Here is a 20369-nt window from a genome sequence, read left to right as displayed (position 1 = left end):
GCTTGTGACTCCCAAAAAAAGTTCAATATATGGAAATAAATCTCACAGCAATTCAAACAAGCAAATCCTATGAATAGAATGAGCTAGTTTTTCTTGTCCTCATTTTTGGACAAGGTAAAAACAAGCAGTAGACGATTACACATGTCAAAGGAATCTCTTTAACCCATTCCATGTTTTCCAGCCTAAGCTAAACTTAGGAGCATTTTAATAGTCAACTGCACTGACGTGGTTCCACTGAATCCTTAAAACGAAGAACCAAGGTTTAACTTGATGAAACACAATTTTCTCAATTACCACTGGAAGGTCCAGCTCAGAGGGGCAGCCTACACACTGCCAGCAGGCTTTTGTGCTTCATACCAAGGGAAAGCAGGAGGTGGGGGGACAGGTTGGGCATGTGTGACCCCACTGTCTCTCCACGTTAACTCAATTGCATGAAGAGTAATGCCTGAACCGAGCTTTCAAATGACCCAACCCACAGCAACGACATCACACCCATTGGTGTAGACAGAATATAAAGGTAAAGGGACCCCTGACCATTAGGTCCAGTCATGACTGACTCTGGGGTTGCGGCGCTCATCTCACTTTATTGGCGAAGGGAGCTGGCATACAGCTTCCGGGTCATGTGGCCAGCAGGACTAAGCCGCTTCTGGTGAACCAGAGCAGTGCACGGAAACGCCGTTTACCTTCCCGTCGGAGTGGTACCTATTTATCTACTTGCACTTTGACGTGCTTTCGAACTGCTAGGTGGACAGGAGCAGGGACCGAGCAACGGGAGCTCACCCTGTCACGGGGCTTCGAACTGCCGACCTTCTGATCGGCAAAGTCCTAGGCTCTGTGGTTTAACCCACAGCACCACCTGCGTCCCAATGGACAGAATATAGTGGGATGTAAACTCTTTCCAATAGTGTAGAAAGTCAAGCTGTGTACACACTCCTGTCTAATCTCAGTGGCGGACCTTTGGTTCTCAAATTTCAGTGGCGCCCTCTGCAATGCCAAAATTTGACACCCACAAATCACCTCTATTCTACCTCACAGTTAGGGAGCACCCTTGGCACCCCCAAGGCTCTGTTCCCAGTGAGACCGAACCAATTGCGCTCCCCTAAACCCGCCTCTGCTACTCTACATCTTGTGCACTCCCACGGCTGGTTCGGAAGCGGTGTACACAATCCCTATCTACCCTGGTGTTTCTTAGGAAAAACAGTGTTTTGATGTGTTTCCCCCACAAACTAGGTTCAATCCAGATTGAGAAAACGAATGACCTATCTGCGTTTTAAGCCTGTATTGTGTACACACCCTCTGTTGCAATTCTGATTGCAGTTTGCAGTGGAAAAGTTTACAATGGTAGTGCTAGGAGTTACCTGTCCAGAAGCAACCAAAATTCACTTTTAAGGTTAAGCCATAAAATACTTTATTTGCATGCATCAATCAGTGCATCAAGAGCTCAAAGGGAAATGTTGAGTATGACATCAATTTGATGATAGTACAGTTTTAAAAAATGCATTCTAGAAAGTGAGAAATATGTTTGGGCATTTTTAACATTCTTATCGCACTACTTTCTGTATCTCTTATTTGTTAAAGCTCACCTAAAATCTTTTTCAACAACAGGCATACAGTATTATATAATTAAATTCTGCACCTGCTACTCTGCAGCTTTTTAAAGATTGCAGTTTGTGTGAAATCCACAGATCTAGTTGGAAGACTCGGGTGAAATTAGAGCTTGCTATACAAATGGAATTATTTGGAATTCAATAATGTGCTAAATTTCCTGTCTAAACATGCAGACATTCCTCAGTTCAAAGTGAATTTTGTTGCAAACCAGTTTGTAATTGCATGGTTTCTCATCATCTTGCTTGAGTTTATGCAATCCCTAGAACTGTGGCTTTTACATGACACTAATTGTGATTCAGAGATAGAGAAACTGGTGATTCAGATCTGTCTGGTTCTCCCACATACAGACTTTACTGAGTCACCGTTAGTTATAATGTTTGCTGCATCTACAAAGGATGTAGAGGCTGAGACCTTGATTCAGTGAAGCTTTCAGTTTCAGACTAATAGGAATCTGTTCCTTTTTGTAATCTCCCTGTTCATTTCAATATCACTTTGACTACATTTCTGTAGGGCCACCCTACAATGCTATTGCTCTGCATTGTAAATAGAACAGCTATTAACATGCATTGTATTATACTAAATGTTCCAGCATTCAAGAGTGTCCTATTGCAAAGGATTATACATTCTGCATGTACCTGCAGAGTGCTCAATAACTGTGTTTATTGTGGGAAAATTATTAGGTTTGGCAGATCTAAACGCACATACTTATCGAATGATGAATAATAGGTATTAATTTCGTAATTAGCGGCTTCAATTTTCTCGTTATAAACTCAAATGAATAGTGGCTAACATCGAGCCTTGTGCCAGGACTCAATGGCACAGTTCTGACATCACAATGGCAGGATTCAGTCTAGTAGGGTTGCCATACGTTTGGAATTTCCTGAAGCCTGCTGGAATACGGCAGTCAATAACAGTGTCGGGTGGAAATCGCTGAGATGTCTGGGAAAATCCGGATGTATGGCAGCCCATGTTGGAAGCCTAGATTTTGGTGAATTTACTTAAAAATAGTTCAAGAACATGAGTTCAACGGAGCCAGCGTGGTGTAGTGGTTAAGAGCGGTGGACTCGTAATCTGGTGAACTGGGTTCGCGTCTCCGCTCCTCCACATGCAGCTGCTGGGTGACCTTAGGGGTAGTCACACTTCTCTGAAGTCTCTCAGTCTCACTTCACAGAGTGTTTGTTGTGGGGGAGGAAGGGAAAGAAGATTGTTAGCTGCTTCGAGACTCCTTAGGGTAGTGATAAAGCGGGATATCAAATCCAAACTCTTCTTCTTCTTCTTCTTTGGGCAAAACAAAACAAAAAGCTGAACTGTTGTGTCTGGATTTTCACTTTTTGAAATATGGGAACCCTAGTCTAGCCTCTCCTGTATTTAGCTTGTCAAGAGAGGTGCTGGATGGAACTGGTTTGGGAAGAGATTGGCAGACAGGCCTTTATTTATCTCATTTAAATGCTGTCCATTAACTTCAGTGGGACTACTCTGAGTACCACCCTAAGTAAAATAAGCATAAGATGCGAGTTACTTGTGTAGAATAAAATAGTATAGTTACCTGTATAGAATAAAAACACACACTGATTTGAAATCAGAGGCCACCAAGTAACCATTATGGAACACTTCCGAGAATGCCCTTGGGACCATGCGATCTATCTCTGGTATTAGGAAATCTGTGGCCCTGCAGACGTTGGATTCCCAGCTTCCATCAGCTCCGGCCAGCAAAGCCTACCATCTGGGATTATGGGAATTGAGGTCCAACATGTGGAGGGTCACATGTTCCCAATCACTGATCTATAAAAAAGTTTGTGTATCAGCAGGTTTTGGATGGTATCCAATGCACTCATTCAATTAGAGCAATAATTTACTCCTGCACAACAGAACTCTCCCCTCTCCTCCAGCATCCTTCCTGAAGCTGGATGGTTGAGGGAACCCCCATAACAGACTAAGTGGGTGCACAGGGAAGGAGAAGTTCTATTGCACAAGTGCAAATCCACACCACACAGTCAAAACACTCTCATACCACTTCAGCAGCCATGGCTTCCCCCCAAAAATCATGGGAATTGTAGTTTGTTGAGGGTGTTGAGAGTTGTTAGGATAATCTCTCACAGAACTACAATTCCCATCACTCATTGAACTACAATTCCCAGCACTGGCAAAAGCCTATCTCAGCCATTCATAAATAATTGGCATTCGGCATCAAATTTATAGTGTTTATCAGATAAACCCCTTTTCAAGAACTTCAAATAGCTTATTGACACACTTCCAAACCCATCAACAGCCTCCCTGGATGAGTGAAAACTTTCAAAACATACGGTATCAAAAATTCTAGTACCTTATGAGCGCAAAAATGGTGAAGCATTAAAACAAACCGGAGAACAAAAGAAGGTTGATCTTGAGAGCCTGGGTCATTAAATTATGATGTGCTGTATATCGATCCCTTCTCCTTACGGCTTTTGACACCAGTCCTACAGACCTCTGCAACCGGGCAAGGTGCCACTGAGTGTCTCTGTCTGAGTCAGTGGCGCTGCAGACCAGAATCCTGTTTTTTTGTTTTTTGTTTTGTTTAACTTACAGCTCTGAATGCAGATATGTCCACAAGTATTTAATTTATTCGAGAAACATATATTTCTCTATCAATATTCACTGTACCACTGGAAGTATGCAATGGCTGCTAAGGTAAATAGTTTTATTCTTTAAGAAGAAAGAAAGAAAAGACAAGATGGCAGTAGCTCAACTCAGGTGTTGTTTGTGTGAATGGCAAGGTGAGCAGAAAGAGGCTGCAGAAGGACACCTTTTTCCCTCCTCCCAAAATGGCCTGCTTCTTATGCAGGCCCAGCCCTACCATCTGAGTGAGACTGTTGCCCCGAGGGGCAGAGGTTGGGGAAGGAAGAAATGGCAGCATAGCCTGCCCTGTTGCCCTCTATGAAGCCTTCAGTGGTGGCAGTGGCGGACACCGTCCAATCAGCAGTGTTGGAATAGCTCTTCGGGGGGAAAGGGTTTAGTGCAGTGATAGAGAACCTGCTTTGCATTCAGGAAGTCCCTGCTATCAATCTCTAGCATCTCCAGGTAGGACGAAAAAATATTCTCTGTCAGAAGCCCTGGAGAGCAACCAGTCAGTGCAAACAATAGTGAGCTAGGCTCAGTATTGGTTTGACTAACATATCCTCCAAGTGTACCAATTGTCCTGGAATTACGAAAGCCATCCCGGCTTTCGATTTGATCCTGGAATGTCCCTATTTCCCCCGTTGGCAGGGTGTGAAATGTCCCTATTTTCATCCAAGGAATGCCAGAAGGTATGGACTAAGTATAAGGCAGCTTCCTGTATTCCTGCCAGCTCCTTCAGCCTCTGTACTGTACGTGGCATGGGGTGTCCTTCGCCTCAGGCAGCAAAATGTCATGGGCCCACTTCCCAGCACTTTTGCTGTGGGGAACCTTTTTCCTCACGATTTAGAACAGGGGAAGATTGGGGATTTAAATTACATGGGAAGTCTACACGAGTAGAGAAAGTTCCCCAGTGCCGAAGTTAAACTCAAACATGCAAGCAGCCGGTCTGATTATGGAGGCAGCGCTAAAGTTATGGCCCCACACAGCTTTGTACTCATGTTGATTCTTCCAAGTGAGTAACACTTACATGTTACACAGATCTATTGATGGCTGTTAGTGATGACGGCATCTTTTGTCTGTATGCAAAGACAGGGGGGCTCTGACTACCGGATGCTGGCAATTCACAGCTGGGGAGGAAAATAAAGATGAAGCCTACCTTGTGAATCTTCCTTAGGCATCGATAAAGCCTGTGTTTTTTTTTTATAAGATATTTATTCAAGATTTTCTTAATACAATATAAAAAACAAACAAAATGACATATAACTTTACAATAACCATACTTTATTCACTTCATTGGACTTCCTCACGTCTCTCGTTCCTGCGTTCCAAGTTTATCAAACTTTATCCAGCAATCTATCACCTTGTTTCAATTCTTATTTTATAACTTTCAGATATTATGTCCCTAATTTTAAATAATTTTACCCAAATCTTAAAAGCTTAATTTTAACATATTATTTAACCAAGGTTTAACTTTTCATATATTTTCACTTATCTTCATATTCCTTTCAACTAATTTAATGGTGCCATATTATTTATAATCTTGCATCTTTCTCAACACTCATACAGTTTACAATATTTTTGTAAATAGTCCTTGAATTTCTTCCAATCCTCCTCCACGACCTCTTCTCCCAGGTCTCGGATTCTGCCAGTCATTTCTGCTAGTTCCATATAATCTATCAGTTGCATCTGCCATTCTTCCAGTGTGGGCAAATCTTAAGTTTTCCAATGTTTGGCGACAAGTATCCTTGCTGCTGTTGTTGCATACATAAAAAATGTTCGGTCCTTCTTTAACACCCTCTGGCCGACGATGCCTAAAAGAAAGGCCTCTGGTTTCTTAAGGAAGGTATACTTAAATACCTTTTTCAACTCATTATATATCATTTCCCAGAAAGCCTTAACTCTAGGGCAGGTCCACCAGAGGTGAAAGAACGTTCCTTCAGCTTCTTTACATTTCCAACATTTATTATCAGACAATTATCACACGATAAAGCCTGTTTTGTGAATCTGAGGCATCTTCCAGCAGACAAGGATCTGAGTGACAGTTCTAATGTTCTTAGATTGGACTAGATCAGGGTTTGCCAACCTATTTGGACAGTGTTATGTATTGGGTTTAACACATTTTATGTTACAAGGCGTGTTCTAACCAATCTGTGTTGTCCAGGCAGTTTGGTTCTTGTGTTCCTATGAGTGAGCTGTTGTCACTGAAAAATGTTGATTAAACTTAGTTGAGAAACTTATACTGCCTTGGGCTTCTGACTTTTTCCGAACATTTAATAGACAGTGGGCACATTTGGGATTTTGAGAAAGTGCAATGGGGCCAGTAATGAAATGGCTGGTATGCAGGTGGGGCAGAACACAAAATGGCTGCCATGGAGCTATGTAGGAGAGGTCAACCCATTGCAACAGCAACTGAGTGGGAAAAGCAGCTATTCAAAAGCATTGTGGATTTTTGAAGGAAGACTTACTAAAACCTTTTGCAGGTACTGTTGGGCACATTGGTGCCCAAGTGTACTGCACTGACAAACCTGGGCTAGAATGACGGAATGACCTTTAGCTTTCTAGAGGGGGGAATTTTGGCAGGTAATGATGGTCTGTCAGGAGACACACAAGTTACACCAGCTGAAATTCCCTCTTCTACACCACCACTGAATTGTGCCTTGGCATCAGGACATCTTCTGTGTAAAGATTCAGCATGTTGGCTGTGAAATTTATTCAATTTATTTTGCTATTAATTTTTAAATGTTTTTATCCCGCCTTTCTGTTTAAATAAATGCTCAAAGCAGTTTACTATCTAGTCAGCATATTAAAACAACACTAAAATCCAAAAAAGCAATAGTGACAGAAAGCAGCAGCGGCGGATCAAACACTCCAACTAATATAAATATCTTAAACAAGATTGATGTTATACTAACATTTTAGCTCTGCTTATAACACTTTGAAAAAAATTAGAAATGATCTATAATGAAATGAAGAAAATTCTCAAGCGGACATTTGCTAAAAAACCAGAGGCTTTTCTCTTGGGCATGGTCGACCAAATGGTACCAAAGGAAGACAGAACATTCTTCATGTATGCAACCACAGCAGCAAGAATTCTACTAGCAAAATATTGGAAGAAGCAAGAACTACCCACTCTGGAAGAATGGCAGACCAAGGTGACAGAATTTATGGGATTGGCAGAGATGACCGGCAGAATCCGTGACCAGAGGAGAGAGACGGTGGAAGAGGACTGGAGAAAATTTAAAGTTTATCTTAGGAACTGTTGTAAAATTTCGGAATGCTAAAATGTCAAGGGATACAAGATAGAGAATTATAGCTGTTAAATCTTAAATTTAAATAAAATATAAAGAGAATCAGTTATGAATTGGAATGAAGGATTGCTAGAAATGCTGTTTAAAAAAAAATAAGGGTGCAGTGAAGGGAAGGCTTGGGGAAGTCGTGTTATGTATGTTATTGTATGTTATGTCTTAGTATGTTATGTTATGTCATTGTATGTTATGTTGTGTTTTTATTTTGTTATATTTGTGAAAATGAATAAAAAAATATTTAAAAAAAAAATAACACTTTGAAAAAAATTAATCCCATGAAATGGAGCACTGAAGCCAAGAATAATTTGTAATGCAGCTAGTTTTGCAGTGTCACAATGCTACATTTTCATTCAAGACAGCAACTTATACTTTGAGAGTATAAATTTAAACAAGACAATTAAGGCTAGGTTGACCTGTGAGCTGCCTTTGTCCAAACCTCCCTTCATTGTGGCTGCATTAAGCCTGGGATAGGAAAGAAATGGGGAGATTAACATAATTAGCTCTCATTTAATAAGGTTGTTTAATTGGCCAATCCTTTTTCTTTCCTAGCTTCAGTCTCATTCTCCATTGATATACAGACAAATTATTTCTCTTTCTCTTTTAATTGCCCTTTAGAAACAGGAAGGATCTGGTACTGTTGTAATTATTTTGATCGCCTTGTAATGTCAGCCTTGCAATAAATTGAAGACTATCTGGGATTCTGAGCTAACACCCTTCCACCTTGCAGTAACAAATTCAGATTCTTCTCTAGGCAAAAATAATGGCAACAGATCATACTTGTGATGAAAAACTAGTTATACACTGGCAAGAACTTTGCATGGCTAAATGTTACCTAGGGGTTAGGGCTTGAAAAATATTCAGAATATGAAGCTGCAGGCCTCACATTTTTTTAAGTACTCAGATGACATTAATGCCAACAAAACTCCAAACAATATTGTACACCATCTCTGCATAGTTCAGTGTGCATTACATCCATTCTTTCAGTGATGCTTGCAACTAGTAGCTTTGTATTACAGATATTTTGGCGCCTGAAACAACAAAGCCTCTCTCTGGAGTACAAATACAATGAGTTGTATCCAATGCTCTCTGTGCATAGTTGTGCTGGTGCAATGGGACTTCCGTTCCCTCTCTTCCTCCATGCCTCTCAACCCTCCAGAGCTGATTTTGGGGGCATGCACGGAGCTGAAAGAAGCAGAAGCTGTTAATAGTTTGCTTTTCCCTTTCATGACCTGAGGCAGTCATTTCACTCTACTTGGTAGGGTGGCCGGGGGGATCCAGATTGGCAAACTGCAGTGGTTTGGGAGCAGAGCAAATGGCAAAACATAAATTTCCTTGCTTCTGAAAAGTGTGATAGACTGTATGCTCCTAGTTTCTATGACAGCAAAGCAAGTATGAGAGCAATCTCCGCTACTGCATGTCACACTATTACCTAGGGTGGCTTAGTGAGTAATGGAGATACATCAGTTGAAACTCTGCTACACAACTGTTGAGGGTGCAGGGGCCCTGTGCTCTTTTCCATCTGGATATCCAACCACTACCGCATTGTTCTGCCGCCCCAATGTTCATCCTGTCTCTTCTGGACTTCTGCACCTCTTTCAGAGTCTGTAAGAAGTGGCTCAGAAAGAACCGCATGCATGGAGCAACCTTACATGGAGCAGTGAGTTAAATGGATGCTCAGCTCTAATGACAGGGTACCTCAGTGCATGTGAACATGCTGCTTTTACTCAAAAATTCCAGCAATGGTCCAGATTCTGAGACTCTGCACAGAAACATCTAGCAACCATCTTAGAGGTATTTAAAAAACAACCACCACCCAGTGGGGACTCTCTTTTTGTCATCAGTTGACAAGCCAACTATAGATTTTTTATGTTTTTCAGTTTTTAATGTTTGATGTTTTATTACATTTTTATATATGCTGGATGCTGCCCAGACTGGCTGGGGAAACCCAGCCAGATAGGTGGGGTATAAATAAATAATAATTATAATAATTATTAGAAGGGAGCTGAACAATAGCTCATTAGGTGAATTAAGTTGAGATTGAACCTGGAACTCCCTGGATCACACTCTTAACCACGATAAGCAGCTTCTAGTAATTTGAGACAACACAGTTCTCACAGCCCTGAGAACATAATCCTGCATTTCCAAGCATTGTCTAACAATCCAAGGTTCAACTGCACCTATTTTTGTCTTAGAAACATTTAATGCATTTTCTCCCCACTGTTCTTCAGCAGCCTGTTTATGCTCTTCTTGATGTGGAGCTGAACGCTAATAAAACAGAATTTGGAATCACCTCCTGAGGATGACATGTTTATGAGAGGAAGGGACTAATAAATCTGCCAGACCCTGCAGCCCTGCTAAGGGATAACATTAATTCCATCTCTTTTTCTACAGTGCACCTGATAAGCAAGTCCCCTGTGCCTTTGAAGGAACATTACAACCTTTGTTCCAGTGAGGCTCTGTTACTTACACAGCTAATTGCCTTTCCTGCATGAGTGTTAGGATTCCTTACTTGAGGTTACAAAGCAGATTTGGATTCTGTACCCTCTTCTGGTGCTGGCCATGAAACCGATCTGAATAGTGCTTGTCTGTTAGCATATTTCACATGTAAATACTTGTTGGAGGGTGATGTTTTGTGCGCTCTCTCTCTCTCTCTCTCTCTCTCTCTCTATATATATATATATCTTGTTGAAATGAGAAAGTTCAGGGACCAGCCTGCAGTTGGTCATCACTGGATTTACCTTTCCCTGACTCATTCAGGTAATCTAGTTTAAGAGAGCTTCTTAATTCTCTCAGTACAGTGGTACCTCAGGTTACAGACACTTCAGATTATAGACTCCGCTAACCCAGAAATAGTACCTCGGGTTAAGAACTTAGCTTCAGGATGAGAACAGAAATTGTGTGGCGGTGGCACAGCAGCAGAAGGCCCCATTAGCTAAAGTGGTGTCTTAGGTTAAGAACAGTTTCAGGTTAAGAACGGACCTCCAGAACGAATTAAGTTCTTAACCTGAGGTACCACTGTACAGGGAAGTGGCTCCTGAAGATCAGATGGGAGTATGTCCGGGTTAGGGAACCTGTAGCCCTCCAAATGCTGCAGGACAACAGCTCCCATAATGTTGAACTCAAGAGTATGTTGCAAACCATCATTCCTGAAATTCGATTCCGTACTCATGTACAAGTTTCTTTAGCCAACAAGCATGTCTTATCGTAACAGCACAATTTCTATCCAAGAAGTTGAAGCTTGGATTTACATTAATTTTTCATGTTTCATCTGTGTGTTTTTTTTAATTCCATATTAATCCTATCTGAGACAGCAAAGCTTTTTAGCACCCTCTGTCGTCTCAACCTGTAAATGCTAATGCAGATACGATCCACACACAACGTAATATTTTAATGTGTCTGTTCAAACCAGAGCGCTATACATTTGTCTCTGGAGAGGTCTGCTTGGGGGCTCCTCCCCTAGGCTTGTTGTACCCCATCACTTTTGACCTTTCCCCTTGTTATCCATTCACATTGGCTGCCTAAAATGCAGAAGCGGCTTTAGCCTATCATTTCATTTCATCCGTACTATCATACAGAGACGCTGTGTGCTATATGTGCATGTTCAATCTATAGTAGGCTATCAAAATTGTCCACTGCTTCCCCCAGACTAAAGGTAGCACACTAGCCAGATATTGTGGCCTGCCAAGCACATAATAAATCCTTCGGTTTTAGCACCCATGTAATAGTGCAAAGAAAAGAATTTTAACCATTCTTATTTTCTGCAATACATAGTTGGGTCATGAGTGAAACAAACCCCTAACAAGACTAACTGAATGTTAGTTAGCAACAAACACCTCCCATTCATTCTTCTTCAGGGCAGGGGTCCCAACAACGTTGTTATTTTTTGCTGGTAGAGGTGCATAGAACATTTTTCATCATAGGACTACAGTGATAGGAAAGGATCGCTGATGAATTTCTGCCCATCACACAGCACAGGCCCACATTCTACACACAGGCAATCAGACTAAGGTTTTTGCCTGAGCCTCCACTCTTTATGGATGCATCACACAATGATTTATCCTGTTTATCCTAACTAAAACGTCAGTCCCCGTCACACCCAGTGTACAAATCCCTGTCACACCCAGTGTACAAATCACAATTTGAATAGCTTCCCATGTTTTGGGCATTGCACCATTATTCTCAAAGATGTGAAAATGTCTGGTTGAATAACTATGGAAACTTTTTTCCATTTGGTTACAAACACTACGAAAGCAATTGTTACCTTTAAATCAATCACAATAGAAATGTCAAGTTGTCTGCATAGGGTTTAATGCTGTAAGAAAATAGCATATATGGATTGAATTCAATATTTCCCACCAATTCATTATATTAAAAAAGATAAAGACATGGATATATGATCAAAGACTGCATCTTTCAAAAATAATAATAAAAATAAGTTCAAAAAAAGGAGAGCACAAAAGTATACCAATCCAGTAAAGAATAGTTTTGACTACCATAATTCCGTTTAATTAAAAACAAAAACAAAAACCAGTAGCATTTTACTTAACATGGTAAGAAAAATATTACCCTTATGTTTCTATAGAAGCAAGCTCCTAGCTGAAAACCCCGTCAGGGTTAAGCCTGATCCTCTCCTCCACTGAAACTATGATTGCATCTGCAGCAACTTACAATGGCTGCAAAAACATCCTTATATGTAAGAGGGGTGAGTATGCTGTGGCCTTCCAGTGGTTGCTGGACCACAACTCCCATCATCCCTGACCATTGACCCTACTGGCTGAGGCTGATGGGAGTTGGAATCCAACAACATCTGAAGTGACAAAGGCTCCCTGGACATGCTATAAGAAGCAGGTAAGGTGAGGGCTCTCAGACTCTATCAAATTCGCCTTGATATACATCCTTGTAAATATTATTACTACGTGAATTTGGAAGAGTACTGTTACAACAGAACACCAGCATAAGGGACTATTCCCACAGCTTTTAGAATAAAGCAATATGGGCCATGGTGGAAGCCAGGCTGACCCTGTTCTCTGCTGCTTCCATGCAGCAGAACAGATAACAACTGCATTCAGCCACGCCTTCCCTGCTGCCTTATAATTTATAATCTCTTTATCGGTTAAGCCAAAAGCCTGCCTTTGCCTTTCCAGCCAACACACATTGTCTTCATCTACCACAAATATACCACACTGAATTTCATATCATAAACAGTAGTTACTTCTAGAATGTGAAAAGGAAACATTTCTGTACACAATAAGACACTGTCAATGACCTGCATCATATGTTTTTAAAAATTAGGGCCCTCGATATTTAGGGAGTGCTCTTTCTTTGTCCTTCTCTTTCCCATAGCACACTCATCCTGGTGCCTGGTGTTCGGTCTTCTTATCCATGTGTCTCAAGCCTTGTGTGAGGTCCTGTTATTCTTCATGTGGCTTCTCATACATCTTCAGTCCAAGTCTCCCAACCATCAGCAGGCTTTAAAGGAAAATGTAGTCAAGTTTATCTATATGACAGACCTGTGCGAAGTCGCCTCCTACACAATTGCTCTTCTGACTCACTGCATGTGTAACACACCTCCAATATTTTATTTCAGAGGCTGGGACAGAAATGGGAGAAAGCAAACATGTTGTCCAGTAGTTCTCCATTATGTCAGTAGCCCCAACTCTCAGCCTTCCCAAACTGGAACCATGCAGTTCCTCAGGACCAGGTAATGCTTATTTGGCAGTGCTAAGACAGTCTGTGCCCCCATTTCTCCCAAGGGGTCTACAGTGCAAATGAGAAAATCTCCCTTCCTGGAGAAATGCAGACATAGCCACGAGGTTGATTTAGCTTCAGAGTACACCAGTTCTGTTTCGTTAATTTTTATGGAATGCATGCTTTTAGTATTATATGATTTCACTGTTGTTTCATTTTACAATGTTGTGTCTTTTGTATATCTGTAACTCATCTTGGGGCATGTTTAAGAAAGGCGACTTAAGAATTTTAATTAAGCTATCAACAAGTCAACTGCTGATTGGCTGAAGGGATGGCTAATAGGAGGCTTTGGTTACCAATGAGTGGAAATATAGATTATGGGAGATGGAGCAGGGGGAGGAGAGAAGGTTTCGAAAGGTGGCCGGCATGTATAATCTTGAAAGCCACAGAATGGGTCAACCTAAACCAGATCTTGCTTAATAAAATGCTCTTATCTAATAAGAAGTACCAAAATGCACAACAAAATTGCTTATCCCCCAAAAGTGTTATGCAATACAGTTCCTAGAATGCAATTTTATAAAACGAAAATTACAGCCTGATCCTAACTGTGCCTGCTTAGAAGTACCGGTATGTCCCATTGATTTTAACTGGCATGTATGCAACAGGAATGCAGCCTTAATGTCAAAAGCAAAATGAATAAAATAAACACGCAGCATAATACCTTGCACCAGCAATCAGTCCTGCAGGCATGAATTTCCCCGAGTTGTAGAATCTCATGCCCATAATACCAGCTAAGGTTCCAGAAGCAACTAATTGAAAGATAGAAACAGAAGCAGCATTATATCAGGGGTGTTTCTGCCGACTTGAGGGCAATGATTAAAAAAGCCAAGCTATCAACTTTATTATGTCACATGCGCAAACAAACAAGGACACACACAGCTCAAAGATGTGTACCAATGTAACCGTTTTACACTCCTTAGTAACTTCAACCAAACAATTATTTAATATTTATTTTGAAAATTTGTTGACCACCTAATCAACAAAATGCTCCAGAAATTTCACACCAAGTTCAAATTACACATTATTATTATTATTATTATTATTATTATTATTACCAGACAGAAATGATGAATAATCTATTTCTACCTAAAATCTAACCTCAGAGAAATGTAGTGAAAAAGCCAGCATTGTGCAATTGGGCTAAGCAGCTGAGAAAATGTACTCTTAAGGAATGTTCAGAGGCACTTTCCTAATTGCAAGTTGCATCACAGCACACAATTGGGAGCATGGGATATATCTCAGAGCAGGGATGGGGAACCAGCTGTCCTCCAGATGATGGACTACAATTCCCATCATCCCTGATGATGTCCTACAGTGTTGGGATGGGGTTGCTCCCTAGTAAGTGTGTTTAGGATTGCTTTAACTGACACATGTGGTTTAATTCATCAAATGATGCTATGCATGTGTGCTCCAGAATCAGCTTCCTGTTACAACACATAACACTACACATGAAAGGACCCCACATTTATTCCAAATCAGCCTCCTGATAAAATTGGTATTTAACTTTGCTGCTTGTATCAAGTGGTTTTGTTGCTGTTGTTATAGTACACCAATGAAATAAAATGCATCAGATGCATTCAAAGGGTTGTGTTTAAGAGTTACTTTTACGTAATTCACATATATACATTTTCCCAGTTATGCTTACTCAATGAAAGCCAAATGTTTTTTGGGTCTTGAGAAAGTTGGTAAGCTCCAAGTCCTGCTAAACTCCCAAAAAGAAGACCAGCAGCTAAAGATGGGACACTACCTGGAATAAATAAAACAAGTAATGTTTATTAAGCTGTAGATACAAACGGGGTATATAAACCAAACCAACAAAATTTATTCTGTTCTAAGTAATTTTCAGCTAAAAAAAAAAAGCATTGCTCAAATTTTAATATTTGAATTGATCTGATGCTTTATAGCGCAAGCCCTGAACTGGTGGGGTCAGATCCGCATGTAAGGCACACCAAGGTTGGTCGCACCAGTGGGACCACCATTTTCTTTGAAGGTTTTGGTAAGTGAAGGCAAAGGAAGGTAGAGCATGCTAAAAACAGAGGAGAAAGATGACTGTATATTGTAAAAAATAAAATAAAAATTAAGTAGGTGCAATGTTGCCTGTTGGTATTGAAAGTGAATCCTAGGTTTGAAAAACATGAAAAATCCTGCCTTACAAAATGTCTGATATCTGCTGTCCCAGATATCTTTAACCTATTCAGACTAAGAACCCACTTGTCATCAAAACATGCATCTGAGGACCCATTTTTAAACTCCTATTGCAACCCACCTTGAATCAGGCTGCAGTCCACCAGATGGAAAACCAGCGCACTATGCTAACCTCATAATCATATGTGCCATTTGGGAAACAGGTAAGGTTTACCCCAACTATTTAAATTTCCCATTTTAACTACTTGAAGGATGAACATATTTTTCACATAATAAAAAAGGCTAGTAGTATTGCTCATCTACTCAAAGATGAAGACATTGTTCACATATAAGAGCAAACCATGGCCTGTTTTTTTGTCCAGGTGCTGAACATAGATACTTGCTCCTTCTCTCATGCAATCTAATTCCCTCTCTCACATTATGGTTTGATCACATCGAAGTTTGACATTACATCGGGCCAGCCTACAAACCAGAAATAGAAATCTACCTTAAAAAGCAAACAAGCACACACACCCTGTTCTTTCTGTTGTCTCCTCACAACTTCCCCATAGTAAAACTTAACATTTACTTTGGTGTAACTCAGCATTCACTTTAGTGTCCTTTTAAATGAGCCCTAAGTACAGTTACTCTGGGCAAAGGATAATCCTGCACTATTCTAGGAAAGTGGCCTCAGGAGGCTGTTTCTACTCCCATTATCAGTTTATATATAAAGAGGTGACCTGCAAACGAAATTGATGAAATGTCACCACCTTTGGCTACTGGTGAATGGTCCCATTAATAAGGCTTAAGGGAGCACTCAGCACCGATTTCTAACACCACCTGTTCCATTTGCAGGTCAAACCTAATTGGACTTGAAGCATCAAGGGCACTGTTAAAACGGCCTTGAGTATTTTCTGTCTAGGCATTCTGCCTTCCTTCCATCATGCCAATGAAACGACCTGGAATCATTTGTTATTCTCATAATCAGTGTGTGATCTGTCATTTTCATAATGCCCTTGTGAATAAAAAGCCAATCCTGGAATTCAAATACTTAGATCTCTTCTCCTGGATATCTTAAAAAAACATGGCATTAGGTTGTTGCTTCCCTCTTTTAAATTTTGATTTGCTTGCCTTCCAGCCACAGAGAAGTTAAAATGAAGGACAAAAGAAACAAAAAAAAATCTTCCATCTGGGTTCACCCCCCCACCTTGAACTTATTCTCAGCGACCATTATGTCTCTAACCATCATTCCAACTACTCAAAATGCTGCAAGAAGAATCCTGTAAGAAGCCCCTCACCACATGAAGAGTATCATCACAAATCAATGCATCGATTTTCCATCAAGGTTAATGGAAGTTATATATGCAAGCCCAGAGAAAAATATGCCCCGAATGGCTTTTGTTACAGAACTGCTACCATCAGTTCTTGAGAGACCTTTCCTTTCTTGTTAAATTATTCATTTGTAGAAATAAAACCATGGGGAGAAAAAAAACCCCAACAATTATTTCCCTCTATGAACACAAAATACATTACTTGCTGCCTAGGTAGTTGTGTGTCTGTGTTAGGTTTGGTAAGAAAACACATATTACATATATTCCAAACCCCTCACACAAATTATGGCTTTTTTTGAGGGGGTTTTCTGCTTCCCTCAAAACGTTAAGGAAGTTCTTGTTTCTAGGCAGAGTAGGTAAGTTCTGTCAATGCTAACAATATGCCATTGCAACACAAGATAAACTGATTAGCTGTTCTGCAGAGGTGAAAATCTACATGTTAGAATCACAGAGCAACATGTTTGTTCAAATAACCATGGGTGGTATTTAACTTAGTTTTATGTAGCCCCATTGAAATTGTCGGACCTAATCTTCATTAATTTCAGTACTACTCTGAGTAAAATTTTAGTGAATATGTGACACCTTGATAGGCACTGTGCGCAAGTCAGGGGAAAACAATGTGGCTTGCAACACGCAAACGTTTTGGGTCTTGAGACCGTAGATTATCAGCCTGTGCCTTTATCATTCTAAAGCACTTTCTCATAGGGAGGGTGTCAGTTCCCTAATCAGCACCCTACAGCAAAAACTAGTAACAGCAGCTTGATATCTGTATATAGACTGATAGTAGGAATGCATAGTTGGAAGTTTTCCGTTTTTACAAGAGGGACCTCCATTTCAGAGAATATAATTCTGCGTTTCCTAACTTGGTGCCCTCCAGATGTGCGGGGCTACAACTCCCATTATCCCTGACCATTGGTTCTGTTAGCTAGAGCTGATGGGAGCTGGAGTCCAATAACTGCTGGAGGGCACCAGGTTTGGAATGGCTATTTAACACCAGAAAACAAGACTGTGAGGAGACATCAATACTATACCTGCTTTTGCATAGCCAATCATCCCGCCAGAAGCCACTAAAGCTGCATAGCCAAAACCAATCCAGTCCAACCCCATTCTGGAATGCAATAGAGATATGTATGTGGTAAATGTTTGTAACGGATGGAAATCAGATACAAATTGACTTTTTGCACCTTGTGCTAAAACTGTCTTAAGTATAGACTGTTCTTCCAATGACACAGCATTTGTCATATTCTCAGCCTTGCAAATAAGGTCTCAGAAGTTACCCACCAAATACCAATTTAAATTGTTTCAGGCATATGGGCAACCATCAAATATAGAAGACAAGACTAGAACTCTATAAATTCTCCCATGCCTGATTACTGCAGGTAAATGACAATTTAACATATTCCATTGTTTTGGATTATTTTGACAGAGCTCATGAAAAAAACCCACTTGCTTAGAAGAAAACCCCCAATTTATGGGCCTTTAAATGTGGGGGGATTTTGGTTATGTATTTTTGTGTTTTTATACCTAAGGTACCCTGTGATCATTGGATGGAGAGCAGTATATTAATTTAAGAAATAATAAGGGGGAAAACACTTTTTCAAAAGGAAAAAAATATATTAGCTTGGTCTTGGATTTATTGAGTGGTTTTGGAGAAACCAATCGAAAATGGTGTTGCATGCAAGTAGCAATTCTCTACCTCTCAAAGGAAACTGTAGAGGAGAGAAATGAAGTAAGGATTGTGAAACACTTGCTGAAAAGAGCAATGTAAGATGTGTTTGTAAGTACATTTACCAGGAATGGACACAGAAACATGAAATGAATTCAACAGACACATCTTTAATGTTGGGTTTATACATTGGTTTGCTAAACACCTGCAGATTTAAATAATAATAGACTCATATAGTTACATTTCCTTAGCATGCTCTTCTAAATTTTGAAATTATGGGGGAGAGGGAAACAGATTAAAGGAAAACATACACCATCCTCAATCTGAACTTAACTCACTGTGTGGTTGTGAGACTAAAACTATACCCTATACTCCTTGCAATGGTGGAATTAAAAATGTAGTAATTTGTTTAATTTCAGGTATGTCTATAAAAAGTTCCTCTAACTTCATGTAACTAGCAGCAAAGAGTTCTCTGACAATTATTTTCAAAATAAACGCACATGTGTTACTCATATTTAGATATCTGTTTTGTCGGAGGGTTTTTTTTCTTGGAAGTAGAGAATTCTCAGGGGTTTTGTTTTGAAATCTTGGAACACCCAGGCTTAGAAAGAGTTCTGTGAATCTGCACTCTTAATCAAAAGCGCCAATTTAGATCGATAAGGCATTATTTTATTAAAACTCTGAATTTCTGTAATGGCGGGGGGGACGACACTACCCTCTGATATTAATCCGATTCCCATCTATGTCTGCACAGGATCCCTTCACTGTTCACCAATTATATATACAGTATTCACAAAAGGTTCAGTACAAAGGCAGTTCGCTGGTTGCTGCCTTATTCTAAGACAAGAGAAAAACCATGAATAAGGTCACTTACTCTGCAGGAGCAGCAGCAGCAGAAGAGTCACAACGTAGGAACAGAACAAAACCGAGCCTTGCAAATATCGAACCCGCCGAGCAATGGGAGAACTACAAAACAGCAACGCACGTGACCGCGGGCCAAGCAGAGCAACAACCCGAGTTGTATTTGCAAAATCGTGGCCAAGCAGCGACTTGCCCTTTGATTTTCTTACAGAAAGCTACTACGTCAACTGAAAACGTTCCATAGCCAGGGGGCGGGGCGGGGGCGTTATTTCATTAAAGACGAGGCCAAGCATCAGAGCATTCCTCTGAGCCATTGCAAAAGCGTTTTTCCACCCTCCTGGTGCAATCCCCAATGGTTGCATCCAAAACTAATCTTTGCACGCATAAAAGAGACGAGCTCTAAACAATGACTTTTCTTTTTAGTTTTTCTGGAATATTAGAGAGAGAGAGCGCCTGTTTTACAGGGGCAACCCTGAAATCCACACCGAACATTGCAACAAATTAAAAACCTTCATTAGAATCTTCAGGGCTGGTTAAGGCAGGTTGCAGCCACAAGTACATTTACTATGTAGGAATTAAGCACAGGTCCATATCGTCCTTTGTTTTATTTATTTAATTTTACTCTCACAACAACCCTGTAAGGTAGGTATATTTACGGTATTTATTTATTTATAGTGGTAAAAGTAAAAGTGGTACATTTATAGCACATGACTGACCCCAAAGAATTGTGGGAACTGTAGTTTCCACTTCACAGAACTACAACTCCCAGCATTCTTTGGGAACAGCCAGGTGTTTTAAACATACAGATCTGGCCTTTGACGGCAATCCTATAAATGCTTATCTGGGAATAAATCACATTAAACTCAGTATGATTTACTTGTGTAAGTAGGCAAATTTAGGATTGCATGGACCTTAGCTCACTGCTGGAGTTTTGTATGCAAAAATGTCCCAGATTCCATCCCCATCATCTCCAAGTAGGTCCAGGAAGACTTCCTCCTTGAAACCCTACTGTCCAGTCAGTGCTGGCAATAGTGAGCTAAATGAGCCCTGAAAATTATTATGGCTTCGGTTAGATAACAAATTGCTTGTATGAACTGGGCAGTCAGATAAGAATAGGAAGTTGGTTGCTGC

At 40.4% G+C, this 20369-nt stretch overlaps 2 protein-coding genes and 1 long non-coding RNA gene across 3 annotated transcripts in view; 1 reads left to right on the top strand and 2 right to left on the bottom strand.

Annotated features, from left to right (window-relative positions):
* LOC310848373 (tRNA selenocysteine 1-associated protein 1) overlaps nucleotides 1-20369 on the top strand; it is a gene marked incomplete at its 5' end in the record, with an annotated part of 107661 nt that overhangs the window by 65763 nt on the left and 21529 nt on the right. The gene's annotated exons all lie outside the window — the stretch shown is intronic.
* On the bottom strand, nucleotides 6899-8285 carry LOC310849572. The gene is made up of 2 exons (XR_014566988.1): nucleotides 7763-8285; nucleotides 6899-7136 (listed from the first exon to the last, which is right to left on the bottom strand). It is a non-coding gene; the product is annotated as an uncharacterized lncRNA (long non-coding RNA).
* Nucleotides 11803-19440, bottom strand: LOC310849571 (transmembrane protein 14C-like). The gene is made up of 5 exons (XM_083749875.1): nucleotides 19252-19440; nucleotides 17743-17819; nucleotides 14902-15003; nucleotides 13918-14005; nucleotides 11803-12977 (listed from the first exon to the last, which is right to left on the bottom strand). The coding sequence occupies exons 2-5, from the start codon at nucleotides 17816-17818 to the stop codon at nucleotides 12920-12922; spliced, it is 324 nt and encodes a 107-aa protein (XP_083606001.1). The 5' UTR covers nucleotide 17819; nucleotides 19252-19440; the 3' UTR covers nucleotides 11803-12919.

The sequence above is a fragment of the Podarcis gaigeae genome (assembly GCF_964106915.1).
Source record: "Podarcis gaigeae genome assembly, chromosome: 7".
NCBI classification, from domain to species: domain Eukaryota; kingdom Metazoa; phylum Chordata; class Lepidosauria; order Squamata; family Lacertidae; genus Podarcis; species Podarcis gaigeae.
Note: the sequence above shows the minus strand (reverse complement) of the source record. Positions and strands in the feature narration are given on the sequence as shown.

Bases quoted from the DNA above. Each gene is read 5' to 3' on its own strand.
- LOC310849571 (XM_083749875.1), bottom strand. From the start codon at position 17,818: ATGGGGTTGGACTGGATTGGTTTTGGCTATGCAGCTTTAGTGGCTTCT. The intron at 14,006-14,901 runs GTAAGCATAACT...TCTTTCAATTAG, and splicing joins AAACATTTGGCTTTCATTGA to TTGCTTCTGGAACCTTAGCT. The intron at 12,978-13,917 runs GTATTATGCTGC...TTTCCTTTAAAG, and splicing joins GGACTGATTGCTGGTGCAAG to CCTGCTGATGGTTGGGAGAC.